Below are 27,459 nucleotides of genomic sequence, written 5' to 3' on the forward strand. Positions count from 1 at the left end.
GTTCTGTAAAAATGGGGCCCCACTGTACCCATTATTCTGCAGTTTGCTTTTTTCACTCCTTTTGAACGCTAGTTACAGAGACAGAGAGGTCTGCCATCTGCTGTTCCACACCCCAAATGGCCTCAACAGCTTGGGCTGGGCCAGGCTGAAGCCAGGAACCAGGAGCTTCTGGGTCTCCCATGTGGGTGCAGGGACCCAAGCACCTGGGCCATCTTCAGCTGCCTTCCCAGGCCACAGCAGGGGGCAGCTGGGCCTTGAACCGGGCTCACATGGGACACTGGCGTCACAGGCAGGGGCTTAACAAGCTGAACCACAGTGCCTGGCCCCTCTCTCTTTTTTTTTTTTTTTTTTTTTAATTAAATAAACAACCATTTGTGTATGTGTTTTTATTTGGATGTGTTCATACCTGAGCAGGCAAACTCAGTTTTACAGACCAGGGGTGGCATCAGCTTAGCCAGCATTAGTTTATTGCAGAAGAGACTCGGGAGGTGTTCACATGATGAAGGATTACAGGGCTTCGTGGGACGCCATGGCCATGCGTGCAGCCTCCAGATGTTCCGCGGACGTCCCGGCTCGAAATAAACATCTGGAATGATCCCCGGCATCCACGCTGCCTGGCGGAGTCTGCACCGTCCTTAGAGCCTGTCCCACAGCCTTGACTGTTGCTGGCAACCCTGTGCCTTGTGATTTTTCTGGAAGCAGAAGGCTTCCTTTGGTTGCAGTTTCCACAGCACTCCCGTTGAAGAGTGGGATGGGCGTCACCAGCTCAGGCGTCACCCCAGGTGGCCCCATCATTCCTTCTTAACAGCCCCTTGTTTTGCTTTTTTCCCTGCACATGTCACTGTCTGAAATGACCTTAATTGGTTCATGTCCTGGTCGGGTGCCTGCCTAGCCCACTAGAGCCTGAGACCCGGAACCTTGTCTCGCTCCCCGCCCCCGTGGTCCCTGGGTCCTGGCACTGGCTCCCCTCACGGGTGCTCAGTGGGCATTTGGTGAGCGTCCCTGCTGGGCAGGGTCTGGAAGACTGTTCCAAATGGACCACGGAGGCTCCTGCTGCTTTGGAGGTGCCTGCGACAGGGTGAGGTTAACCACAACTTTATTTTCTTTGTAAAACCTTCGTAAAAGATCTGTTTAGTGGAAAGGTAAAGCATTGTGTGGAGGGGCAGATCTTCTGTCTGCTGGTTCACTCCCCAATTGGCTGCAACAGTCAGGGCTGGACCAAGAGGGAGCCAGGAGCTCCCTCTGGGTCCCCCAGTACTTGGGCCATCATCTGCAGCTTTGCTAGGTGCGTTAGCAGGGAGCTGAGTGGAAAGTGGAGCAGCCGGGACTCACACTGGCACTTGGATAAGGGCTGCTGGCATGCAGGCAGCCACTTGACCCCCTGTGCCGCAACGCCGGCCCCTCTTTAAATTGTTGGCATGGAAGGGCTGCTTCCTTCCGTCTTTAGAAATCAAACGGAAAAGCCCCGAACGACATGCTCACGTCCCTCAGCCCCATCCTGAAGTCCTGGCTCGACGTGGGCAGGTGGCTGACTTGCCCGTCTGTGACTTCTGACCTCACCTGTGCACGTAGACTCACCTTCCCCCTGGCCCGGCGTTTACAGTGTGCACAGCACAATCGCGCCCATTGTCTCCCCTGATTACCCACCACTCTGAGATGCAGGCCAGAGATTATCCCCAGTTTACAGGGTAGGAAATGGGGCTCCCAAGGGTGAGCTGGCCGGCCTGTGGTCAGAGCTATGATCGCAGGTGCTGATCATGACGAGGTGAGCTGACTCAGAATGGGCTTAACAGGCCCACAGATAGATGGCTAGTGGGGGCCAAGCGCTGGCTGTGTATACTATTATTATGGCATCAGGAGGAGTCAGGGTTGGATCCGGAGCTGCCCTCAGGGACCCAAGGGGAGCCTTGAAGGCTGCTCGTGGACAGGAATAGAATTACTCATACGGTTTTTGTTTTTAAAGATTTATTTGGAAGGCAGACTGATAGAGACCTTCCATCTGCTGGTTCACTGCGCAAGTGGCCAAAGTTAGGAGCCAGGAACTCCATCCATGTGGGAGACATGGATGTCAGGGACTTGAGTACCTGGACCTCCTGCAGCCTTCCCAGGCTGGCTCTGAAGTGGAGTACCTGGGATTCCAACTGGCACTCCAGTACGTAGCAAGCTGCAGCTTCACCCGGTGCACCACCATGCCGGGCCCTGCCCCGGGGCTTTAATGCAGGTCCTGCACGGTCTGTGAAGGTCAAGGCAGATGCTGGCCTCAGATCCTGAGCCCAAATCTCGGATTTAATTAAAGGAAGCGCCTGGAACCCTGCCTTCCTGAGTCACTTCCCCTAAGGGACAGGGCATAAAGGAGGGGGCGGGGCAGGGCCAAGAGGGGCAGGCCAGGCAGTGAGGCCATGGCAAGGCCTTCCCAGGGGGTCTGAGAGGCCACATTCTGGGCCAACATGGTGGCCTTCCAGTTTTGGGCACACCCAGGGGTATGAGGCTGACCCAGGTTGGCCTACCGCGGGCCCCGGGTCATAACTGTTCTGAATTGGGACTCTGGAAGTATTGAGGAGGTGGAAGTCCCTAAACTGGCTTCTCTCCTTAATCATGTATCCAAAAAGGCCCATGTGACAAGTGGACATTGCTAGGTCACGAGTTTCCCAGATAGCAAATATCAGATAAAACCTGTGACTGAGGACCCACATGTCAGGCACTATTTTTTTTTTTTTGTAAGATTTATTTATTTATTTGAAAGAGAGGCAGGGGGGGAGAGGTTTTCCATCCCCTGGTTCACTCCCTAGATGGCTGCAACCGCTGGAGCTGCACTGATCCGAAGCCAGGAGCCAGGAGCTTCCTCCAGGTCTCCCACGCAGGTGCAGGGGCCCAAGCACTTGGACCATCTTCTACTGCTTTCCCAGGCCACAGCAGAGAGCTGGATTGGAAATGGAGCAGCCAGGACTTGAACCTGCGCCCACGTGTGATGCTGGCACTGCAGGCAGCGGCTTCACCTGCTATGTCACAGCGGCACTTTTTAAAAAGACCTATTTATTCATTTGAAAGAGTTACACACACACACACACAGAAAAGAGATCTTCTGTCTGCTGCTTCATTCCCCAAATTGTTGCAACAGCCAGGGCTGGACCAGGCCAAAGCCAGGAGCCTGAAACTCCATCCAGGTCTCCCACACTGCAGGCTAATGGGGGCCTGCACTTGGGACCCACGCCCTCGGGCCATTGTCTGCGGCCTTCCCAGCAGCGTTAGCAGGGAGCTGGGCTGGAAGTGGAGCTGCCAGGACCTGCACTGGTTGTCCACACAGGATGCGGGGGTCACAGGCAGTGGCTGTCCTTGGAGCCACAACGCCATGCCCACTTTACACCCTAACCCTCAGCCACCAGCTAAAGTGGGATCATCCCCAGTTCCCAGGTGTAGACTGCAGCTGAGGGCGGCACAGGTCACAAGGCTGGTGGATGTGACTCCGCGCCCGTTCTGGATGACTAAGACCCCTGTGCCTGCCCACCGGGAGGCCGCAGACCCGCTCCAAGCCCAGCCCGGCCTCGGTCAGGGTGACCTCACTGCCGCGGGCAGAGGGAGGCTGATTCATCCGCGGGAGATTCGGCGGAGGCCTCTGGGACGGGGCCAGTAGATGGAGAAAGGCCAGCCCAGAACGGTACCGGAGGGGGCTGCTACCCCTGGGTCCTTTCCATAGGCCTGAGGCCCTGTCACTCCAATCCGACCTGCAGGGGACCCAGGCCCGGGGGCGGGGCAGATCCCTGAGCTTCCCGGGGGATAGAGGTCCTGCTTGCTGTTTGGGGCACTCAGTCTGTCACCGGGTGGACCCTGGGGCTGACGGTGGTGGAGGGGGCATGAGTCGCCCCTCCCCCTGCACTGCATGGGGAGGGGATGGCGGGAGTCAGCCGGCTGAGGGGGCGCGAGCCGGGAGGGAACTTGGAGGCCCAGCAGGGGAATGTCCCCAAGGTTTCAGGCCAGGATCGAGTGGGTTGAGGTTAGTGTGGGGGAAATCTGCCGGCGCTCAGGAGTGGGGAGCAAGCGGGAGGTGTCCCGCCTCTGGAGGGGGAGTCCCGGTGGGCAGCGTGGTGTTGGTGGGGGGAAGTCACTGTGGCAAGGGCTGGCCCGGGCGAGGCGCACGCCCGGGAAGGAGTAGTAGGGATCCTACGGCAGACGGGCCACCGGGTGTCTGACCTTCTGGGTGGGGGCTGGGGGTCCGCGCCTAGGGGCGGAGCCGCAGATGGGTGGGGCGCCAGGCCGCCCCCTCCCCGCTCCCCCGCGGCGGCGGGCGGGCCTCGGGCGGGGACCGGGGCGGCGGGAGGCCCGCGCCCGCGGCCGGCCCACTAGGAGGCGAGCGGGCCGCCGTGAGTAAGGGCGGCCGGCCGGGCCACGCGGGGCGGCGGCTGCTCGGGCAGGTCGGGGCAGGGCCGGGCCGGCCGGGCGGGCGGGCGGGGGCGGCGGCGGCGGGAGCCGAGCCCGGGCCCCGCGCCGGAGTCGGACGGGGACAGCGAGGCCCGCCCGCCCCGCGCCCTTCGCCCAGCGCCAGCCGGTGGGCGCCCCGAGCTCCGAGAGGCGCCGGGCAAGGCGCGCCGCAGCCGCAGCCGCAGCCGGAAATCGGTCTCGCGCGGCGGCCCCCGAGCCGGAGCCGGAGCCGGAGCCGGAGCCGAGCCGGGCCGGGCCCGCGCGGCCATGGCGGGGCCGCGGGGCGCGCTCCTGGCCTGGTGCCGCCGCCAGTGCGAGGGCTACCGCGGCGTGGAGATCCGCGACCTGAGCAGCTCCTTCCGGGACGGCCTGGCTTTCTGCGCCATCCTGCACCGCCACCGGCCCGACTTGCTGTGAGTGCCGGGGCGCGGCGGGCGGACGGGCGGGCGGACGGACGGGCGGGCGGCGGCGGCGGCGGCGGCGGCGGGCGCTGGGGGCCGCCGCCCCCCTCAGTGACGCGGAGCCCGGCCGGTGGCAGGCGCCGCCCCCCGGGGACGGCCCGGAGCGCGGAGACCCCGGCCCCGGCGGCACCCCTCCCCCCTCGGCCGCTCGGACCCCGCCCGCCGGACAGGGGGTCCTAACCCTCGCGGGGGCCGTGGCCCCGCCCGCGGGACGCTGAGCCCTCTGCTTGGGGACCCGCGCCCCTCCTGCGCCGGATGCCTGGGGGACGGGCGCGCCGAGCCCCAGTGCCCCACTTACGGCTGTAGAGGTCAGGATGCCCCACCCCCAAGTGCACTCTCCTAGGCGTCTATGCAGTTGGTCTGAGACCTGCAGATGGTTCCTGAGGGGCGGTGCTGTTGCAGCAGAAATTTCCATGGACAGGAAAGCACTTGGGTCACCGAGGGGCTCCGCGGCGCGGCAGGACCGCGTTTCCTTCCCTCGCCCGGGAGCCCCCAGCCCTCATCCATCCCCTTCGTGTCCGCAGACACAGCTTCCAGTCCCATTAGTGGGCCTTCCATGCAGACAAAGGGAATTAAATGCGGTTTTTCTCCTGTTAATCCGTTTTATGTCACTGTAATTCAGGGCCCCGCGGGGAATCTGGGGGGGCAAAGGGTAGCCATGTTCACCCCCTACACCCCACAGGGTGGGGGTGGGGCTGGGGCGGGGGCTCCTTGCTCTGTGAGTGCAGGGGGTCCCTGCTTCTCTGACTCATGGTGGGGCGGATCTTGTCTGCAGGCACCAGCCCAGTTCTAACCCAGAGGGTTAGAGGGGACCCCACGGTAACAGTTTCTGGATGAGTGGGCGTGCACCCTGCTGTGCTCTGGCGCTCAGAGGAGCAGAGGTGGCACTGGGAGAGACACGGCCTCAGGGACAGCCGCCAGCCGGCTGCTCAGGCTGAGAAATGGCCGCTTCCTGCCTGGAGCTGCCCTGTGAGAGTCTCAGGGGAGAGTGAGTTCAGACCCCCCCCCCCAACCTCCTTCTGTTAGTTCATGCGTTGTGAAACAGTGAGAGTTCACCTGTGCCCACCTGGCCTTTGGCCTCAGGTCACACCTGGAAATCTGGGACAGGAGTCCTGGCCCCCGCCTCCCCGCCTCCCCAGCGCCCTCCTCCAGGCTCCCCCTCCCCCGGCCCTAAGCGAGGCACCCCAGCCTGGCAGGGTTTGTGTCCTTGCACCTGCCAACCTGGAGGGATGGTCCCAGGGGTTGTGGTGCACACACACCCGCTTCACTCTGCACCAGGCGGTCCCAGGTCTGGGGGGGGGGCCTTGGAGGAGAGAGGAGGAGGTGAGAGGCCTGTGTCACTGCTGATGGAGGCGCTGGGTGGGCTGGGAAGGTAGAGGAGGAGGGTGCTGTTGTTGGGTCCGTGTTGGAGCTGGGGACTTGGGGGGGGGTCTTCTGTGAGGCCGGGGCAGGGGTGGCCTAGCGTGGGAAAGCCCTCGGGGGTGGAGCTGAGCTGTTTCAGGGCGGGCTGCCTGGCTGGGCGTGTGTAACGGGGGCTGCATGGTGAGGCCCGAGCTCCGACGCTCGCAGCGTTGTCAGGGGGGCTGCGTGTGGTCAGGCGCGGGCAGGTGCCCGTCCTCGTCCTCGCACCCTGGCACTGGGCGGCAGAGGCTGCTGGCGCTGTTCCATGCCCACGTTTACCCAGCGCGTATTTACAGTTACTACTCCGTGCTGGTGCTGCCTGGCCACCGGGCTCCCGTGGGAACCGCAGGTGCTCCAGCAAGGGCCCGGGCTGGGAAGACCTCCTGGGGCGAGCACCGGTGCTAAGGAGATGGACCACAGGGTTTTAGGCAGGGGAGGGATGTGGCTGGAGAGGGAGCGGAGGTTCTGTGCCATCACGCGGCCCACTGAGGCCCAGCTCCCCTGCAGGGCATGGGTGGTGGTGGGGCGGGATCCCTGTGAGCCCTGGGCGTGGGGGTGGGGAGGCCCAGAGCCCTGCTGTAGAGCGGTTCAGGCTTCCACAGTGCCTCTGCTGGGTGCGGCTGGGGCAGCAGGGAGGCTGGTCCATTCCTGGACTGGTTCCTGAGGCCGGGGACCATGTGGGTTTCATCTGTGAGTCCTGCGTTTTCCCCAGAGCCAAATAGAACTTCCCAGGCCTCCGCAACTCTGAGAAAATCTCTGTCACCAAGACCCGATGTCGGGTAGGGACGGAGATGGAGGCGGGATGGTGGAGGAGGTTCCTGCGGGAGGCTGCCCCAGTCTTTTCACCAGTTATGCGGCCAACGGCCCGCAGTGCCCGGCCACTCAGTGGAGAGTGGTGGGGGCTCCAGGTGGACGAAATAGCGACCTGACCCTTTGCAGGAGCGCTGCCGGGAAGACGGGGATGCACGGCGAGCCTGGTCACTCGTGTCTCCAGCGTGGGAGCAGGCGCCTGGGTGGAGAGGGGCGGAATGGCTTGCTTAGGGCCGCACTGCACTGTCAGGTGTGGGAAGACCGTGGAGTTAGTGAAGCAGCCGAGGGGCACGGACACGTGGCCGGGGGTGATGCAGGGGTGCAGCGGGAGCCCAGGGTCCTGCAGCTGCCCACTTCTGCAGCCGTCCAGGGTGTGTGGTCCCTGGCCGCCCCTGGACAGGGCTTAGTTAGGGGCAGGAGGAGGGGGGTGGGCTTGCCTGGCTCCCTTGTGTCAGGGAGGCCTGCGCTTCACCGAGCCCCACCTGCCAGTGCCCGCGCCAGCTTGGGAGGCGGCACCCATGCTTTCCCCAGCCTGCAGATGGGGACGCAGGCGGAGGCCGGAAGGCTGCGGACCTGCCTGAGGTCACAGAGCCCGGCCTGGGAGAACAGGGCCTGGGCCTCCAGCCCTCCCCTGTCTCAGGCCCTCGCAGCTGCAGTTTGCAATCCTAGAAGGAAGTGCAGGCTGTGGGGTCGGGGCCCCAGGAGGCTTCGGGGCAGGGAGCTGAGCTGCCTCAAGCTGGTTTCAACCCCTCCAGGGCCCTGGGGTCAGGAGGGGGGTGAGGGATAAATAAAGCCAGCAGGCGGTCAGCTGTCCCATGCCAGGTCCCTGGGCCGCCTCTCACCTGTCCCAGCGTAGTCCCCAGTGCCCCAGCCATTCAGCTGGGGCTCTGAGTGTATACCATTTCCTCTCTGGTTCCAACTTGTTCTGGCTCCATGAAGAAAAACATTTGTCCTGGGCCTGGGCTCGGAGTTGGCACGTCGGAGAAGGCGCTCTGAGCCTGGGGTGTGCAGGGCGAGGGCTGGCAGTGTGACTTCCCCTGTCCAGGCCTCAGCGTTCTCATCTGTAAAATGGTCCACTGGGCCCTGTTACGCCTGCTCTGGGCTCTCAGCAGGCAGGCGGCTTCCTGGGGAAGTGGGGAATCTCAGACGGCAGTGCCGGCTTCCTGGCCGCAGTCTGCCTGTATGCCTCCAGAGACCGTGAGCTTGTCCCATGCAACCTGGCAGCCCCAGCTCTGCTAGGGGCCTTCGAAAAGTTCATGCAAAATGGAATTAAGAGATAAGTTTGTTTTGGTGTGACATTTTTTCATAATATTCATTGTCCGTGAACTTTTTGAAGAGCCCACAGGTTAGCAAGTTCCTGCTGCCTCGCCCGCTCCTCTGCAACCCGCAGACCTCCCCCAACCCTGCCAAGGCCGACGCTGGCCACTGTGACGTCACCACTGCGCACTCCACACCCTGCCCCCCCCCCGTCACATCTTCTCTCTCTCTCTGCTTTTTAATAAGATTTATTTATTTGAAAGACAGAGCCATGGGGCTGGCGCTGTGGCGCAGCAGGTTAAAACCCTGTCCTGCAGGGCCAGCATCCCGTATGGGCGCTGGTTCAAGTCCCGGCTGCTCCACTTCGATCCAGCTCTCTGCTAACACACATGGGAAAGCAGTAGAAGATGCCCTGAGTCCTAGGACCCCGGCACCCACGTGGGAGACCCGGAAGAAGTTCCTGGCTTTGACCTGGCCCAACCCTGGACCAGCAGACAGAGGATTCTCTCTCTCTCTCTCTCTCTCTCTCTCTCTGTTACTCTGCCTTTTAAATAAAATTTAAAAAGAAGAGCCAGAGAGAGAGAAGGTAGGACAGAGAGAAGAGAGATCTTCAGTCCGCTGGTTCATTCCCCAAATAGCTGCAATAGCCGGGGCTGGCCAGGCTGAAGCCAGGAGCCGTGCATCTATCCGGCTCTCCCACACAGGTGGCAGTGGCCTAAGCACTTGGGCCGTGTCCAGTTGCTTTCCCAGGTGCGTTAGCAGGGAGCTGGATCAGAAGTGGAGCAGCTGGGGCTCCAACCATCTGTGAGATGCCGGTGACGTGTGCGACAGCTCCCCCTGCGCCACCGCGCCGGCCCCACCGCGCGGCCCCTGTGACCCCTCTCTTGATCAACCCTCCCCTTTTTACCTTTTGCAGAGATTTCGATTCACTTTCCAAAGAAAACATCTTCGAGAATAACCGTCTGGTGAGTCCCCAGACAGCTGGAAGCCCAAGAGGCTGAGTGTGTGCGCACACGTGTGTGTCTGAGTGTGCACATGTGTGTGACAAGGATCTTGCCCTTCAGCTGCCCTTGTCTGTGGGCTGCAGCTCCCAGAGAAGACCCCAGCCCCTCTTCTGTGGACCCCCTGTGCCTGCAGCCTCAGGCCGGCCCCTGCTCTACATCCTGTGGGCCTGGTGGGGGTGGGGAGCCCACAGTCCCCCACCCTGCCCAGGGCCCCCTGACACCACCTGCTCACCCTCCCACCCTGCGCAGGCCTTCGACGTGGCTGAGAGGGAGTTGGGGATCCCCGCTCTGCTGGACCCCAGTGACATGGTCTCCATGCGCGTCCCCGACAGCCTCAGCATCATGACCTACGTGTCCCAGTATTACAACCACTTTGCTGCCCCTGGCCAAGGTGAGGCGGGGGGGGGGGGGGCTGGTCCTGGTCCTGGTCCTGTTACTTGTTTTCTCCCTGGGCGGGGCGGGCGGGGGCACAGCAGGAGCCTCGTCCCCTGGATCCCTCGGTCAGTCCTGTGCTCATTCAGCCCGGTGCTCGGCCCTGGGGCCCCCGAGGGTGCCCGCTGCCTGCAGGCTTGTGGGCGGACACAGGCGGCAAATACAGAAACCAAAAAGCGAACAAAATCAGGTCGGAGGGGACAGCTGGGGGAGTGCCCCCCGCACCGTTCCTGTCTGCGGCAGCTCTGTCCTGTGTGCGGGGTGACCCCCAAGGCCTGGGCGGCCTGGGCGCGGGCTCCAAGGGGACGGCTCTGCGCTGAGCACCCCCAGGCTGGAGCCCCCCGGAGCGCTGGGGCGGCCCAGCAGGGGAAGCAGGGGCTCAAGGTCACACAGCAGACGGAGGGTTCCGGAGGGTGTCCAGAGGGTGTCCAGAGGGTGTCTGGAGGGTGTCTGGAGCCCACGCGGGTCGCCGCTGTCCCGGGGCCCTGTGTCTGCCTCCACTCTCCCCCTGGCGTGTCCCAGCCCAGCCCCTCTCCTTTTAAAAAGTGTTTCATGAAGTCACGGTTTCTTTCCTTACTAACTCATGCTTGCTATAGAAACTATACCATACAGAAGCAGCACAAGAATGAAAAGAATGTGGAATTAACATGATAGTTGAACAGGCGGTTGGGGAGAAGAGCTGGGACTCCATTTTTGCTCTTTTTCTCTTTCTTTCTTTGAAAAGCAGAGAGAGAGAGACAGATCTTCTTATATCCTCTGTTCACTCCCCAAATGCCTGCAACTGCTGGGGAAACTCCATCCGGGTCTCCCACGTGGGTGGCAGGGACCCAGGGACTTGGGCCACCACCCGCTGCCTCCCAGGGTGTTCTGCCACTGATTCTGTGTGGGACAGTGGGGCAGTTGCTATGCCTCCCTGCCTCAGTTTCCCCTCTGTGGCGGGGATTAGAATAGCGCCTATCAGGGGCTGGCATTGTGGTGCAGCAGGTTAAGCTGCCACCTGAGATGCCGACAACGCACATGGTTGCTGGTTCGAGTCCTTGCTGCTCCACTTCCAATCCAGCTCCCAGCTAATGCGCCTGGGAAGATGGAGAAGGATGGCCCAAGTGCTTGGGCCCCTGCACCCCTGTGGGAGGCCTGGACGGAGTTTCTGGCTCCTGACCCAGCCCTGGCTGTTTTGGCCACTTGGGGAGTGAACCAGCCAATGGGAAATCTCTGTATCTCCTTCTCTGTCTCATAACGCTGCCTTCCAAATCAATCAATCAATCAATCAATCAATCACAGGATTGATGTGAGGACCCACGGTCACCCTTCCTACGACAGGTGTCCCAGACAAACGACACAGCCACGCGTGATGGTGCCAAAGCTGCACCCATTTAGTAGAATCTACCTGACGTTTCAGAGTCTGATCTCTTCTTTCTTTCTCTCTTTTTTTTTTTAATAAAGATTTTATTCATTTATTTGAGAGGTAGAGCTACAGACAGAGAAAGGACTTCCATCCGCTGGTTCACTCCCCAATTGGCCGCAATGCCCAGAGCTGTGTCGATCCGAAGCCAGGAGCCAGGAGCTTCCTCCGGGTCTCCCACGTGGGTGCAGGCACAAGGACTTGGGCCATCCTCTACTGCTTTCCCAGGCCACAGCAGAGAGCTGGATCGGAAGTGGGGCAGCTGGGATTCGAACTGGTGCCTATATGGGATGCCGGCACTGCAGGCGGCGGCTTTACCTGCTACGCCGCAGCGCTGGGCCTGGGTCTGACCATAGCTGCCACCGGCTGGCTGTGGTCTGGTCCGAGCCCCCCCCGCGGTGCTGGGCAGTGAGGGGAAGCAGCAGGCGCTCTGCAGGGAGCTGGGCTGCGGAGCCGCGAGGCTGACAGGTTCCGGGCGGCAGGCAGGTGCCTTCTCCACCTGGGAAGTCGAGGCGCACCTGCGCTGCTCTACTGCGTGGACCCGATTGGCCTGTGCACTGAGGGTCACCCTCAGCCTTCTCTCCCGGGGCTTCCTAACCCAAACCTCTCTAGGAAACCCTGCAGGGCCGCTCCTCCTGGGACCCTCAGGGTGGGCCCTACTCCTGTGCTGTGTCTGGTGGGAGCACCCCCCCCACCCTGGGGGGACTCTTGTTGATAACTGTAGCTTGTGCTTTTCTTTCTTCTTTTTAAACAATTTATGCGAAAGGCAGAGAAATAGAGAGATCTCCCATCTGCTGATACGCTCCCCAAATGCCCGCCGCAGCCAGGGCTGGGCCAGGCCGAAGCTAGAAGCGGGAATTAGATCCAGGGACCCAGGTACTGGAGCCAGCACTGCTGCCTCCCAGGGTGAGCGTTAGGAGGAGCCTGGGATCGGAAGTGGAGCCGGAACTGCAACCCAGGCGCTGGGACAGGGCCGCATGGGCTGCACGCTGGTGCCCGGTGCTTGTCTGCCTAGCACTTGGTCCCTACGTGCAGCCGTGTTTATCCCACCTGCTGCTGAGGTGCAGGGGCAGGGCAGTGCCCCTGTCCCAGAGGCGCCGCTGGCTGCGCCGCTCCACCAGCTGTCCTGGGCACGTGGGGGCTGTTGGGCATGACTGATCAGACTTGCCTTGGTAACCTGGGGCCTGCTCCCGGCTAAGGTGTTGGCACCCTGCCCAGGGACCTTGCCCGTGAAGAGCCCCAGCCTGGCTGGAGAGGTCCCGAGGCTGTGAGAAATCAGGAGGGGAGCCTGCCCCACAGGGCATCAAGACAAAGTTGGGGGACTGCTGCCTGAGACGCCAGCATCTCATATGGGCGCCGGTTCGTGTCTCAGCTGCTCCACTTCTGAACCAGCTCCCTGCTAATGGTCTGGGAAAAGCAGCAGAGGGTGGGCCAAGTGCTTGGGGCCCTGCACCCACGTGGGAGACCCAGAAGAAGCTCCTGGCTCCTGGCTTCGGCCTGGCACAGCCACAGCTGTGGCAGCCATTTGGAGAGTGAACCAGGGGTTGGAAGACCTCTCTGTCTCTTCTTTATGTCTCTTGTAACTCTGACTTTCAAATAAATAATTAAAAAAAAGAAGACAGTAAGGGTGATCCAGGAGGGCTGCCCTGAGGAGGTGACGTTAGAGTAGAGCCTCAGAGGAGGAGGCCCTGTGCAGGTAGGGGGAGGAACGTTCCAGGCCAGGGGCAGCGGAGGGTGTGTGCTGTCGGGGAGTGAGCGTGAAGAGGAGGCGGTGAGGGTCCCCCGAGGGACCTGGGTCGGCGCCTGGGCGTCCCAGTCCCACGTCACGCACACGTGTGTAACTGAAGCAGCTTCAGGGAGCAGCGCTTCCCCTGGGAACACGTGATGCGTGCACGTGCTTGCTCTCCCGCCCCGGCTTCTGAACGTGCCGTGTGCCGTCACTGCCCGATTTCAGGGCCCGCCAGCGGGCTGCCACCGAGGTTTGGTCAGTGCCGGTTTAGACTACACTGAGGCCGGGTTTGGTTTTTAAAGTTATCACAGTGAAACCAACCCCCCCCCCCCACAGTTCCCCAACTTCTTTATTTGAAAGGCGGAGGGAGGGAGGGGGAGGGGGGGAGAGGGTGAGAGAGAGAGAGAGAGAGAGAGAGAGAGGCCTTCCATCTGCTGATTCACTCCCCAGCTGCCTGCAGCTGTCTGGTCTGGGCCAGGTTGAAGCCAGGAGCCGGGAGCTCACTCCATCCTGGTCTCCCAGGTGGGGGGCGGGGACCCAGATACCTGGGGCCATCACCTGTGGCCTCCCAGTGGACTTCAGCCGGGAGCTGGATTGGCGCTGCCCCGGGGGACGTGGGTCTCCCTGCAGGGTGTCCACCTCTGGGGTTGTGCTGTGATGGACGGTGCACAGCAGACCCCAGGGAGTCAGAGGACGCAGCTGAGTCTCACAGGAGCCCAGGTCGAGGTGGGGTGGGGGAGGGCCCTGCCCCCGCCCTCCCTGTCACCCTGGGCACTGCCTCCCCCCACCCCCGCACGGTCCCTTTATTCCCCCTCCCCCTGCGCCCCCCCCCCAAGGAAGGCGGGAGGCGGCGCCCTGTGCCCTGTGCTGTTGCCTTCTTGTTCCCCTCGGCTCCCCGCAGTGGGAGTTCCCCCTCCCCTGCCCCACTTTACTGAGCTCAGCGGGGCCGGGCGCCTTGCCCTCCGCATGTGGCCAGCCATGCAGCTCCCAGCACACCCCTGTGCCCGGCCCTCCTCCAGGGTCTCCACGTGCCTCAGGGCCCCTCTCCTGTCTCTTGGCAGCTGGCGTGTCACCCCCCAGAAGGGACCCGGCAGCCTCCTCTCTGCCAGCTCTAGCGCCCCCTACAGAGCATCCGGGAGAGGAGACTCAGGTAGGCAGGCATGGGGGGGGAAGGGGGTAGGGGGCAGCTGTCATGGCGGCGACTGTCACGCGGACACGCTGGTCCTGCTGGCTCAGAGGATGTTCTCTGCCCTCGTCCCCGTGGGTCAGGGTGCCCTCCCGATTCCTGATGCAGCGTGACGGTTCAGTTCCGCAGGCAGCTCGGGGAGGTGGGTGCTGCAGGCCCCGAAACGCAGATGAGGAACCTAGGCTCAGGGAGGTTTAGTCATTTGCCCAAGGTCACTCAGCAGGGAAGCGGGGGCCGTGCTGCCTGTTCCAAAAAGCTTAGAGGAAGTGAGAGCAGCGCTTTGTACTGAGGGGCTCCGGGGAGGCTGGGATGGAGGCTGGCAGGGCTGTACCAGTCCAGTTTCCCCCGGGGGGATCCCAAGGCCCAGAGACTCGGGCAGCTGGCTCAAGGTCCCAGAGCTGGGAAAGGGAGAAGACAGATGAGGTGGGCCCAGGAGGCCAGTGGTCTGTCAGTCCCAAAGGGGAGGGCCCCAGGAACCAGGAACCACAGGTTTCCATCCTGGCCCCGGGCCTTGAGCGAGTCTCCCCCCTTTCTGCCCTTGGCTCCCGCAGGTGGGGGCAGGAGGCAGCCTGCTGTCCTCTGCCCTCTGCATCACCACCAGGAAGCTTGGCGCACAGGGGAGGAGGGGGACAGGGGGAGTGTTCTGGAACAGGGTGGCTGTGACCGGGCCCCCACCCCCTCTCCGCCTGTCCTGTGCCCTGCAGGTCGAGCAGCTCTCCTCGGGCAGCCTGTCGGAGCAGGGCACCCACCGGACTCCCAGCAGCACCTGCGCGGCCTGCCGGCAGCACGTGCACCTGGTGCAGCGGTACCTGGTGGAGGGCAGGCTCTACCATCGGCACTGCTTCCGGTGAGTGGCCAGGAGAGCTGGGGCAGGAGCCTGTTCCTACCATCCCCAGAGCCAGGGACTCGGCACCCACGCGTGGCTCATTCCCACTTCATCCATGAGCTCCCAGCAGCCCAAGCTCTTTGAGGATGGCTACCTGTTGATGATTAGGGATCATCAAATACTTTTTTTTAAAAATCTTTTCTTTTTTTTCTTTGTTTGAAAGGCAGAGTGACAGAGTATTTCTGGTTCACTCCTAAGTGGGACAAAGGCCAGGGCTAGGTCAGGCCAAAGCCAGGAGCCCAGAACTCCGTCTAGGTCTCCGACCACCCGGGCCGTCTTCTGCTGCCTTCCCAGGTGCATTAGCAGGGAGCTGGATTGGAAGTGGAGCGGCCGGGACTTGAACCTGTGCTCATAGGGGTTGCTGGCACTGCAGGTGCCACTTAACCTGCTGTGCCACAGCACCAGCCACGGGAGCAGTGTGTACTTTAAATGCCACTGAGAAAAGGGAAGAATTTTTTTAAAACCATGATAAGAACTTGCTTTAAGGGGAGTGAACCTGTGGATGGAAGATCCCTCGTTCTCTGTAACTCTGCCTTTCAGATAAATTTATTTTTTATTTATTTATTTATTTATTTATTTTTGACAGGCAGAGTGGACAGTGAGAGAGAGAGAGAGAGAGAGAGAGAAAGGTCTTCCTTTGCCGTTGGTTCACCCTCCAATGGCCGCCACGGCCAGCGCTCTGCAGCTGGCGAACCACGCTGATCCAATGGCAGGAGCCAGGAGCCAGGTGCTTTTCCTGGTCTCCCATGGGGTGCAGGGCCCAAGCACCTGGGCCATCTTCCACTGCACTCCCTGGCCACAGCAGAGAGCTGGCCTGGAAGAGGGGCAACCGGGACAGAATCCGGCGCCCCGACCGGGACTAGAACCCGGTGTGCTGGCGCTGCTAGGCGGAGGATTAGCCTAGTGAGCCGCGGCGCCGGCCGCCTTTCAGATAAATAAGTAAATCTTAAAAAAAAGTGAGAGAGAACTTTAAGTGTGTGACTCCCAGGGAAAGCCAGGCTTTAATAAAATGCACCAGGAGGCAAAGAAAATAAGAAACTTAGTAAATTAATGAAAACATCGTATACGTCACCAAAACAGCCCAACCAAAAACAGCAGAGAAGGAAACGGAACGGCCAGGAGAGGCCGACGACTGGCTTCCAGCCTGCACCTGCTGCGGGTTAGTGCGGTGCCTGCGAGGGGACCCAGCGCAGAACTGGGGCGTCCTGGGGAGGAGCCGCAGGTTGCAGTAAACGCACTCGCAAAGGAAGCCAGAGGCGCTCCCGGCACACACAGCCGTGACGGGAGCTTGAGTCTGCGCGTGCATGGCTGGAGGCAGGGTCTGGGAGAACGGCCGGACTTTGCCGCCTTCTAGACTCGGTTGGGTGAAAGCCATCGATTAGACTTCCTGCCACGGCCATGTGGCCACATGCGCACTGTGTGGCACCTCTGCCGGGGACCCCGGCTTCTTCCTCTTGCAGCGCACGCCGGAGGCGCGTTTCACAGTTCCTGTGGCCTATTGCACGTGACTTTAACTGTTCCACTCTGCTCCTGAGGGGTGCCATTTTCCTTTTCCTCTGGGAGGTGCAGGGCGCTGCGCTGGGGTCCCTCTGGCCGGCAGTTGGGAGGAGGGGCGGAGGGACAGCCAGTTGGGAGGAGGGGCGGAGGGACAGCCCAGCGAAGCCCCATCCTGTCACCCGGCAGGTGTCGGCAGTGTTCCAGCACCCTGCTCCCTGGGGCTTACAGGAGCGGGCCTGAGGAGGGCACCTTCGAGTGTGCAGAACACTGTGCCAGGCTGGGCCCAGGAGGACGACTGGGACCCAGGTCCGGGCCACCCACACAGCCAAGGCCGCCGCAGACCACTGAAGAGACCCAGGATGGGGAGGCAGGCAGCCCCGGCACTTGCGTGGCTGCAGGGGCCGAAGCAGATGAGCCCAAAGCCAGCCCTGAGGCCCGGCCCCAGATCGCCGCCAAGCCCCGGGTTCCCAGCAAATCCCAGGAGCTGACCAGCCCCCCAGCCGGCCGCCCCACGCCCGCCCCTAGGAAGGCGCCTGAGAGCCCAGCCCCGACGCCGCCGACGCCCCGGCCCCGGTCCAGCCTCCAGCAGGACGGCTCGGCGGAGCAGGCTGGCAGCAGTGGCCTTGTGAACGGTGAGCGAGGGCCCGGCTGGGGCGGGCAGCAGGTGCCGGTCTGCGTCCCTGTGCGTCGGGTGCACTGCTCGTGCTGAGTGGCGTGTGGCGTGTGCTGTGCGTGTGCTGGGGCGTCCTGTGTTTCTGAAGCTGGCGCTGCCTGTGGCAGAGCGTTCTCCAGCGGCTCTGTGTGCCGGGCTCTGTTCCCAGCGCCGGGCGCTTTCCGCTCCAGCGTGGGTTGGGACATTTGTGATGTTTGGTGTCCATCTTGTGTGCCCCAGGTCCAGGGTGAGTAGTGAGCGCACATCTGGGGACTGTGCATACTGGTGTCCTGGGCAGTCCCAGGCGTGCCCCAGGCGACCTCTTGTGCCCTACCTGGTGGCTGGGAGAGCTTGGGCTGGGGGAGGGCTGAGGGAGTGGCAGGGCGGGTGGCCTTGCTTGGGCTGCAGTGGGGACCCTGCCCACTCTCTCCCTGGCCCCGCTCTGCCTGGGTTTACCTGAACTCGGGGGACACACAGAGGATTGTAATACAACGTGCGCCGGGCAGCCAGCCCTTACCTTGTCAGGGAAGACGCTGGTGTCTGAGTCGGGGGGGAGCCTCCCTGGGCCTCCCTGGGGCTTGCACCGGGACCTCCCGTGTCCGGTTATGCTCAGTACTCACTGAGCTGGGCCCTGGGACCCAGTTACTGTTCAGACCTGGTTGTGCCTTCAAGGTGCTACCAGTGGGGCAGAGAGGCAGGGGTCTCAGGGTCTCAGGTAGATATGGAAGCCGTGTTCCAGTGGAGGGCAGGAGCAGGCGCTGCGTGGGATTCCCAGGGGACACCTGGAAGCCAGGGGAGCTTCCTGGAGGAGGTGGCGCCTGGTTGAGTTGAGATGCTATTTCCTAACTGCACATGCAAGCGGGGTCTCAGGTGGCCTGGCCTTGGCCCTCTGACCACTCTCCTGCTTACCTGGGCTGGAGTGCGAGGGTACAGGAGGCTGTCATGACCATCTAGAGGGGGCACTCCTGGGCGGGGCGGGCGCTGGGCCGCCCCCTGCTGGCTCCACAGGCCTGGCTCACTCTCCTTTCCCATCCAGGAAGACTGCACGAGCCCCCTGTCCCCAGGCCGAGGGGGACACCCAAGCTGTCAGAGAGGTAGGCTGGGCCCCGGGGGGCTTTCCTGCTCTGGGACAGAGGCCTTGCGTGGGCTCAGGATGGGGAGGGAGAGCTGGGCGTGCATCCCCTCCCCTGCACCCCCTCGGATTCCCGTCGCCGCTGCCGTGGGGGGCAGCCACCCTGGAACCACTTCCCCTCCGCGGGCCCCACTGGAAAGTCCTGGAAAAGCGCACCTGGTTCCCGGTCCCCCAGTCCCAGGCCCCCGCTTCACAGCCGAGCCCGGGTGCTTGCAGCCCTGCAGGGGGCGCTGTGCTGCCTGCTTGTCTGGGGGGAGGTGGGTGGGCCAGGGCTGCACCGCAGGTACCATTTGCAGTGGGCCCAGCCTGCGGCAGGTGCTCGGGTGGGGGACACCGTGGCTCCCTTGGGCCCTCAGTGGCCCCGTGCACGCGGGGATCTTAGTCCTATTGGGCACATGGAGAGACTGACAGGCCGGGTGACACCGCAGGGCCACACAGGCCCAGGGAGGCTCCTTTCCCTGGCCTCCTGGGTCCAGCGGGGATGTGACTGTAACGTCCCTTTCTGCCTTGGCCTGGATTGCCCCACAGGCCTGGGGGCGGGACAAGGGAAGGGGTGGTTTCTCACCGGCCCCTTGTGAAACGGGTTCAGAGCCTTCAGGAGAGAGCAGGAGGCCGCTGTCCAGCCTCCATGAATGGCTTCCTCTCCTTCCGCCTCCCTGCAGGACGCCGGCCCCCAGGAAGGACCCCCCCTGGATCACACTGGTGCAGGCGGAGCCCAAGAAGAAGCCGGCACCCCTGCCCCCAAGCGGCAGCCCTGCACCACCAAGGCGCGGCGGCCAACAGGGGGAGAGCGGAGGTGTGGACGAGGTGGCCCAGCAGAGCCCTGCGGCTGCCCAGGAGCCCAAGCCCTACAACCCCTTTGAGGAGGACGAGGAGCAGGAGCAGGAGCAGGGGGAGGAGTCCTCGGCGGCCCCCAGCCCTGGCCCTGCCCACCCAGAGGCCACACCCAAGTCCTTGCATCCCTGGTACGGCATCACCCCCACCAGCAGCCCCAAGACCAAGAAGCGCCCTGCCCCGCGAGCGCCCAGCGCGTCCCCGCTCGGTGAGTGCGAGTGCTGGAGCCCTGGCTCTGTCCCTGCCGGTGCCGGGTGGGGTAGGGGCCCCTCGGCAGACTGAATACCGCTGGGCTTCCCTGTGTCCTCTCACCTTGGAGAGGTGGAAAATCAATCCGAACCTCCTCTGTGGGTGGCGGGGACCCAAGTACTTGTGCCATCACCTGCCGCCTCCCTCCCAGGGTGCACGTTAGCGGGGAGCCGGAAACAGAAGTGGAGCCGGGACTCTAACCCAGGCCCTGCAGCATGGGATGCGGGCATCTCAGGCGGCGCCTTAGCCACCGTGCCAGATGCCCGCCTCTCCCAGTCCGCATGCCCTGGGCTTGGTCACCTTCCAGCACGGCTGGGGTCTGGCTGCCTCTGAGCTGGCTGGGGCCGAGAGCGTGTTAGACACGGCTGCGGTCGGGGTTTAGGTGGTCTCCCTGGAGCCCTGGGCCCCTGAGCCGTGCGTGGTCTGTGCGAGTAGAGGTAGGAGCGCAGGCAGGTTTGGGACGTGGCGGCAGGCCTGAGCTCTGGAGCCGGGCGCGTCTGGCTGCCAGGCCAGCCCTGGCGGGGGGAGGTGGCTTCTCCCCTCTGAAGCAACAGATCTCAGGCCGGTGACAGGCTTGGGAGCGTGGACTCGCCCCTGCAGGAGGATCCATGGCCCAGATCTGGCCACAGCGAGACTGCTCCTGCTCTCGCTCCCCCCACCCCCCGGCCTCCCTTGCGCCAGCTTTGCCTCTGGGCTCACTTGGGCGAGGGAGGGGGTGGAGGGGCAGAGCAGATGATGGGGGGGGGGGGACAGAGGACAGGTCAGGCGAGGCTGAGAGCCCTGCCTGGGCCCCTCACGCAACGCGCACTTGATCCTTCGCAGCTCTGCACGCCTCCCGCCTCTCGCACTCGGAGCCCCCATCGGCCACGCCATCGCCCGCGCTCAGCGTGGAGAGCCTGTCGTCCGAGAGCTGCAGCCAGAGTGGCAGGGCCCAGCTGCTAGAGCCTCCGGCTGTGCCCAAGAGCTCCTCGGAGCCTGCCGTGCACGCCCCCGGCGCCCCTGGCAACTCCGCCAACCTCTCCGCCGACTCCTCCCTGTCTTCCTCTGGGGAGCTGGCACAGCCCAGCGTGGAGCAGACGCCACAGGCTGGCCCCAGCCTTGCCCCCAGGACGCGGGGCGGCCCAGGGCCCCAGCCAGCCAAGCCGAGCAGTGGCGTCACCCCCAGCCCCCTCTCAGTGGCAGGAGACAGGAGCCCTGCGCCTTCGCCTGGAACCTCGTCCCCCCAGCTGCAGCTCAAGGTGAGTGCCCATTGCCCTCTCTGGCAGGCACGGGTCTGCTCTCGAGGGCAGGGATGTCCGGGCCTTCCCAGTGGTGCTGGCCTCTGACTTCTGGAGTGGCCTTGGCCATGGCCCTCATTGAGCACCCTGTTGAGGGAGGCACAGGTCTGCCTATCCGTCTCTTCACCTGTCTGCCAGGCCTCCCGCCTGTGGTTCACCTGTCCCCCTGCTGGGCCCTCCAGCTGTTGTACCTCCAGGCATGGTTTGCCTGCACACAGGCCCACCTGGGATCCATCAGCCCGCCCTCTGCAGCCCCACCCCCTGGGTCCACCATCCGGACCCCCATTCACCCCGGCCAGGCCCTGGCCAGAGTTACACTAAGACCATGTCCTCGCCCTCCTGCTCAGTCTGCTCAGGGAGACAGGCAGCATGAATGTTCTAGAAGGTGGTCAGGTGACACAGAGTGGAGGGGAGCGGCTGGGGCTCACTGGGCACTCCCGTGTGGGCTGCCTGGACTCAAGATGGTGGGACGTGCTGGCCCCGTCCGCATGGTGCTCACAGCCAGGTTGGGGGAGGTGCTGGAGCTAGTGTGGGCGGGGTCAGCCCTCACCAGGCTGCAGGTGTGTGTCCTGCAGGGGGCTGCAGGGAAAGACAGGGACACCCTGTCCCCAGGTGTCCACCCCCTGACTGGGCTCTGTCACCTCTTAGTGCTGGTGGTGGACTGGGCATGAGGCAGCTCTGGCCAAGGGTCCCTCTTGGGCAGGCTGTGCGTGTGTGTGTGTGTGTGCGTGTGTGTTTCCATTTTCATTTTAATCAAAAGGAAGAGAAGAGAGAGAAAGAGAGATTGTCCACGTGCTAGCTCATTCCCCAAATGCCCGCAACAGCCAGGGCTAGGCCAGGCCCAGGCTAGGCGCCCGGAAGCCAGGCTGGGTGTCCCACACAGGCCAGGGGCCCAGGCATTTGAGCCAGGGTCTGCCGCCTCCCGGCACGTGCGTCCACAAGATCAGAGCAGCTGGGCACAGACCAGGCTCTCTGATACGGGACGCAGACGTCGCGAGCGGTGGCTTACGTGTGTGCCCAACGCCCAGCCTCAGATGGCTCCTCTGCAGCCGCCTGTGCGCTGTGGGCGGTGGGCGGTGGGCTGTGCGCGGCGGGCTGTGTGCTGTGGGCGGTGGGCTGTGCATGGTGGGCTGTGTGCTGTGGGCGGTGGGCTGTGCGCGGCAGGCTGTGCGCAGTGGGCGGTGGGCTGTATGCTGTGGGTGGTGGGCTGTGCTCGGTGGGCTGTGCGCTGTGGGTGGTGGGACGTGGGCTGTGCACTGTGCGCTGTGGGCGGTGGGCTGTGCTCGGTGGGCTTTTTCTCTGCTCCATGCCAACAGCCTGGGGTTGCTGGGGTCAGGAGTCCCCCTGGGCTCCCCTTGGTGAAGGGGCCGCTCCCGTGCCACCCTCCGCAGGTTCCCGGTGCCCAAGGCCTGTAGCACACAGGCACCTGCAGATGCCAGCCGTGCAGGGTGCAAGGCGGCCCTCGGTCTGGCCCTAACCCTGCGCCTTGCAGACATCACTCAGCCTTCCCTGGCCCCTGTGTGCCGACTCCTGCTCTGCCTGCACCTCCCCCCCACCCCAGCTTCCCCTCGCTAGTGAGAGGAGCCCCTGGGCTCCTGGGTGTGGGAGGGTGGGGGCGGGGCCCTGGGGCTGTAGCCAACATTGATTTGCAGGAGCTGTGGCCAGGAAAGCCTGAAAACCCTGGAGGGGGAGGCTTTGGGCTTTGTGGCCCAGCTGGGCCCCCCGGGGTTTGTGGTGGGAGGGGCAGATCCCCAGCAGAGCTTCCTTTGGGGGGGGCTCCATCCCGCCCTCCCCAGGGTTCAGAGAGAATCTCAAAGGCCCTGGTTCCAGCCCCAGCCCCAGCCCCAGCCCCAGCGCATCTGGCGGGGCTGCCCTCTGGGAAGCAAACACACTGCCTGCCCTGCTCCACCCCAGCACTGTCCCTGCCTCGGAAACCGGAGCCCACCCCCAGCCTGCAAGAATCTCCCCCAGCCCCAGTCTGCAAGAATCTCCCCCAGCCCGGCTGCTGGGAGGAGGCTGGGTCACTTGGGCACTCCCAGCCGCCGTGCTGACGAGCGGGGAGCATAGGTAGCTATGGCCGCTGTGTGGTGTCAGGGCCTTGCGTGCCCCAGAGGCGGTGCCGCCCGGCTGGCCTGGCCTCAGAGACGGGAGGGGTCTCCCCAGAAGGATGCAGAGCCTGGGCTCATCAAGTGCAAAGGCGGCGGGAGCCCCGGAGACGCAGGACGGAACACAGTGGGTGCGGCATCAGTGCGGCCCTGGCGCCTGGGAGAGCTCTGGAAGTGGAAACGTTTCTTCAGGGCGGCGGAGCCGGCATTCGGGGCGCTGTCTGCCGCCCCCCCCCCATCCCGGGCCTGCGGCCCTCCCTGCTCCCCGCAGGTCCACGCCATCAGCTGCGGGGGCTCGCGGCCCCCTCCCCCGACTCACCCTGCCTTATCTCCCTGCCTCCAGTCTTCCTGCAAGGAGAATCCTTTTAACCGGAAGCCATCCCCTGCCGCGTCCCCAGCCACCAAGAAGGCCACCAAAGGATCCAAGCCAGTGAGGCCACCTGCCCCGGGCCACGGCTTCCCACTCATCAAACGCAAGGTGCCCAGGGGGAGCGCCCGGCCGCCAGCCGGCCTGGGTCCCACACCCTCCCTTCCCAGCTTCAGGCTGCCCGAGGGAGTCCCTCGAGGCTGGGCCGTCCGGGCCGCTGCCCTCGGATGTCCAGGAGGGGCCCTGGGGGGCCACCTGGGAGGCGGAGCGTCCAGCCCCGGGGACTGAGGGCAGGGCAGGGGTGGCGCGGTCACCGTGTCGCTCACAATAGCCCAAGTGTCAGGCGCTCCCATGGCGGAAGTCTCCTTAGACTGGTTAGAATGTTCCAGAGCGCCAGAGAGGGGGAGGGGTTTCCAGGGAGGGCAGGGGCGGTGCATGGAGGGGCGGGGCTGCCTGCATGCCCACACCTGCCCCAGCCTGGGGTGCAGGCCCCGGGAGCCTGCCGTGACCAGCGCAGCGTGCCCCGGGGCAGGTGCAGGCTGACCAGCACATCCCCGAGGAGGACATCCACGGAGAGATGGACACCATCGAGCGCCAGCTGGATGCCCTGGAGCACCGCGGGGTCGCGCTGGAGGAGAGGCTGCGCGGTGGCGGGAGCGGTGAGGGCCCCGGGGAGGGCCTGGCCAGTGGGCCGGGGTGGCGGGGAGCCGAGCTGGGACCCCCGGCAGCCCCGGCCTTGCTGGTGTCTGGTTCCAGAGGGCTGTGAGGACGACATGCTGGTGGACTGGTTCAGGCTCATCCACGAGAAGCACCTGCTGGTGCGGCGGGAGTCGGAGCTCATCTACGTGTGAGTGCCCCTCCCCCGGGCCCGGGGTCCTCCTGGCTCAGCACCGGCCCGCAGCCTTGTTAACGGCCGCCCTCTGCACGCCCCGCAGCTTCAAGCAGCAGCACCTGGAGCAGCGCCAGGCCGACGTGGAGTATGAGCTCCGCTGCCTCCTCAACAAGCCGGGTGAGTGCAGCCGCGCCTGGCTGGGGACGGGGCCGGGGCGGGGCTGGGCGGGGGGGCGCCTCTGAGGATGCAGGCAGGGACCCGCGGGGCCCTGCAGAGCACAGAGCGGGGGGCCAGGGCTTTGCGCACTCCTGTGGCCCAGCACGCCCCCGCCACGTCTCTGACAGCACAGGCAAGCTGCGCTGGCCGGCGGGGACAGCGGTCGGGCCCCTGCGCCCGCGGGGGGAAGCCCCAGGACTTCCCAGGCCTCCCTGATCTCCAGGAGGCTGGGCGTGGCCAGGGCTCAGAGGGAGCCGCAGCGACACCCTGTGGCCAGAGTGGGTGTAGCTGGGCTTGTCCGGCCCCCTGTGGCGGCCGCACATCCTAAGCTCCTGGACCTGCCCCCATGCTGCAAGGCTGATGGTGTTCCTCCTGTGGGAGGACACCTGGGGCTCTGGCCGTCTCCCCATCCTGCCCCCTGAAGCCTCGCGCACTTCTGTCGCCTGCATGAGTGAGCACTCGCAGGACCCCTGGAAACACGTGCTGGGCCCCCTGAGGGGCTTTGTGGGTAGCGGCCTTGTATCCTTGTCTCTTCTAAAAATTTATTTATTTATTTGAGAGGTAGAGTCACAGACAGAGAGAGGGAGAGACAGAGATATTAGGTTCCATCCGCTGGTTCACTCCCCAAATGGCCACAACAGCCAGAGCTGGGCCGATGTGAAGCCAGGAGCCAGGAGCGTCTTCCAGTTCTCCCACATGGGCACAGGGGCCATTCGGAAGTCGAGCAGCCAGGACGAGAACCGGCACCCAAATGGGATGCCGGTGCCACAGGCAGAGGCTTAACCCAGAGCCACGGTGCCGGGCCCATCCTTGGATCTTCATTTCCCGGAGAACTTGCAGCCCCACCCAGCTGGGCCCCGCCTCTCTGCACCTGGTACCTAGCTCGGAGCTGCCCCCCCACCCCCCGCACTCGGGCACTGGCCTCCGGCATCCTGGGGCGGAAGAGGGTTCTCCCACTGCTCACGCCGCTGACTCTCCTCCCTGGGCAGAGAAGGACTGGACGGAGGAGGACCGGCTGCGGGAGAAGGTGCTGATGCAGGAGCTTGTCACCCTCATTGAGCAGCGCAACGCCATCGTCAACTGCTTGGACGAGGACCGGCAGAGGTGCTGGGCGGGGAGGGGCCGCGGGCGGGGCCCAGTCAGGCCCGGCCAGCACAGCCCGCCCCGGCCCTTGGTGGCCCTGGCCGCTGGAAGGGACGCGGGGATGGTCTGGCCCTTGCTCCTCGGGGCACTCGAGCTTCCCGTTCTCACTCCAGGGAGGAAGAGGAAGATAAGATGTTGGAAGCCATGATCAGGAAGAAAGGTGAGGCCCACAAGAACTCCTGTGTGCTTTCAGCTGGGGGAGGGGGAGTGGAGGGGGCACCGCTGCATGGCTGTGCGCCGACGCCTTAGCCTGGTCTTGCTGGGAAGGCTGTGCGTGGTAAGGGAGGCCAGTCCCCAGCTGGGAAGGCCGTGGCCGGCTTGGAGGACGACTGTGGGGCACCCTGATGGCCACAGGGAGGACTGGTCTGTTGGGGAGTTGGAGCAGGGGCTGCGGGTTGACAGTGTGCCTGGATCGGACCGTCCGATCTGCCGTCCCGGGCTCCTGGGGTTTTACTTAGTTCCAGTGGTGACTCACTCTGTGGCCTTGTGGGTAAGTTGTGACTCAGGCCGGAGTCTGACCACGCGGCTTCCAGCCACAGCTCTTGGCACGGATGGGCTGGGCGCCGGGGCCAACCTCTCCGCATCCGAGGTGCTGGGGTGGTGGCGGCCGCCCTCCCGCCGTGCGCTCCGCACTTAGTCCAGGGCCTGGCGCCCACAGATGGTGCCGGTGGTGCGAGCCTGTTCCAGAGGCCGACGCTCCCTTGCCGACGCTCGGTGTCGGAGAGGTGCTTTCTGAGGTTCCTCCCCGCGTGGCAGCTGGCGTTTGCATTGGAACCAGGCGCTGTGAGCCCCAGGCCGGGAGGATCAGGCTGGCCCGGCCTGTGTCTCCTGGCCCCTGGGGAGGACGCTTCCCCGGCTCCAGAGCGATGGGGGAGGCCGGGAAGGTGTGAAGGGACCCCCGAGCCCTGCTGGCTGGCATCTGCCCCGGAAAGACCGCCTCCCCCTCCTTACTTCATCGCCTGTCCCCCTTCCTCTTCCTCAGAGTTCCAGAGGGAGGCGGAGCCCGAGAGCAGGAAGAAGGGGAAGTTCAAGACCATGAAGGTGCTGAAGCTGCTAGGGAACAAGCGTGCCACCAAGAGCCAGGCCCCCGGCGACAGGAGCTAGCGGGCGGGAGCCGCCCCGTCAGCCGCCCCCGGGGAGATGGCCCTGGGCGGGCAGCCTGCGGTGCGGCCTCCCCTCCTCAGGTCCGCCGGCTGGTCCCCGTTCTCCGCCGCGGGCAGCCGGGACTCAGCCCCGCCTCACTGGCCTCTGAGAACTGCACCCGCCCGGTCAGGAGCAGAGGCAGGGTGGGCGCGGGGCCCCGTCTCCCTGGCCAGCGCAGGCCCCCGCACCCCCTCGCTCGGGCGCGTTTGTGAAGTCTCTGGTTCGGCCTGAGTTAGCTGCCCGGTGGGCCGCGCTGTGGCAGGCAGGAGTGAGCCTGGCCCGCACGTGCCTCCTCTCCCCAGCTGCAGGGAAACCCGCTCCCCGCAGCGCAGGGCTGCAGGGCCGTGCTGGGGCAGGGGCTGCCCCGTTAACAACCCCGCGGGGAGCAGCGGGCCCTGGCCGCTACCGTGCTGACGTAGGTGCTAACCCTGGTCTGTCCTGTCGGCTGGCCCTCGCTTCGGCTTCCTCTTGTGCCCCCGGCCCAGCGAGAGGCACCTGTGGGGTCATCGCTAGCCTGTCTCCTCTGGCGAGGGACTGCAGGCCACTCGGCCACCTGGAGGGCCGTGGGAGGGGAGGGGTCGTGGCCTTCCCGGGACATGAGCCGCAGCTGTGCATCCGAGCACTGTGCCCTATGCTGTCGCCGGGATGCCCCCGGGCCCCCAGCTGCCCTCTCTTCTGTGAGGACACCACGCCGATGAACTGTCACTGGCCCTCACCAGGAATCCACGGAGACCACTCAGGCCACGGCCACGCCTGCCCTCCTGCCTACCCCTGCCGCACCTCGTGGCCAGGTGTCCCAGGCTGCCCTGAAGGACCTGGGCCACGCTGGGGTGGTTTACCTAGAGCAGGGCGGGGGACCTGTGTGCGCCGAGGGCCACCTCGCTATCGCTGGGTATCGAGCCGTCGTTCGTGAGCCTACAAAATGATCAACTGAAAACAGAGCCTGCTATGGATGTTAATTTCTAGTCCCACCCGCGGTTGCCTGGGCAGGGCCAGACCAGGTGATTCTGTGGGCCTTCTACAGCCCC

General features: G+C 64.3%; 1 protein-coding gene across 1 annotated transcript; it reads left to right on the forward strand.

The window, feature by feature from the left end:
- Positions 1 to 4,297: 4,297 nt before the first annotated feature.
- Positions 4,298 to 27,372, forward strand: MICALL1 (MICAL like 1). Its single transcript, XM_051840046.3, has 16 exons — positions 4,298 to 4,829; positions 9,262 to 9,310; positions 9,599 to 9,740; positions 13,974 to 14,062; positions 14,803 to 14,945; positions 16,668 to 17,113; positions 18,170 to 18,227; positions 18,928 to 19,307; positions 20,171 to 20,586; positions 23,074 to 23,208; positions 23,630 to 23,756; positions 23,854 to 23,944; positions 24,033 to 24,106; positions 25,135 to 25,249; positions 25,402 to 25,448; positions 26,271 to 27,372. The coding sequence occupies exons 1-16, from the start codon at positions 4,684 to 4,686 to the stop codon at positions 26,390 to 26,392; spliced, it is 2,580 nt and encodes an 859-aa protein (XP_051696006.3). The 5' UTR covers positions 4,298 to 4,683; the 3' UTR covers positions 26,393 to 27,372.
- Positions 27,373 to 27,459: the final 87 nt, after the last annotated feature.

Source organism: Oryctolagus cuniculus, chromosome 11, assembly GCF_051225735.1.
Source record: "Oryctolagus cuniculus isolate XC-2025 breed Fujian yellow rabbit chromosome 11, ASM5122573v1, whole genome shotgun sequence".
Lineage (NCBI taxonomy): Eukaryota > Metazoa > Chordata > Mammalia > Lagomorpha > Leporidae > Oryctolagus > Oryctolagus cuniculus.

Excerpts from the sequence above, each read along its gene's own strand:
- MICALL1 (XM_051840046.3), top strand. The coding sequence starts at position 4,684 with ATGGCGGGGCCGCGGGGCGCGCTCCTGGCCTGGTGCCGCCGCCAGTGC. Across the intron at positions 24,107-25,134 it reads CTGCCTCCTCAACAAGCCGG|AGAAGGACTGGACGGAGGAG; the intron begins GTGAGTGCAGCC and ends CTCCCTGGGCAG. Across the intron at positions 25,250-25,401 it reads TTGGACGAGGACCGGCAGAG|GGAGGAAGAGGAAGATAAGA; the intron begins GTGCTGGGCGGG and ends TTCTCACTCCAG.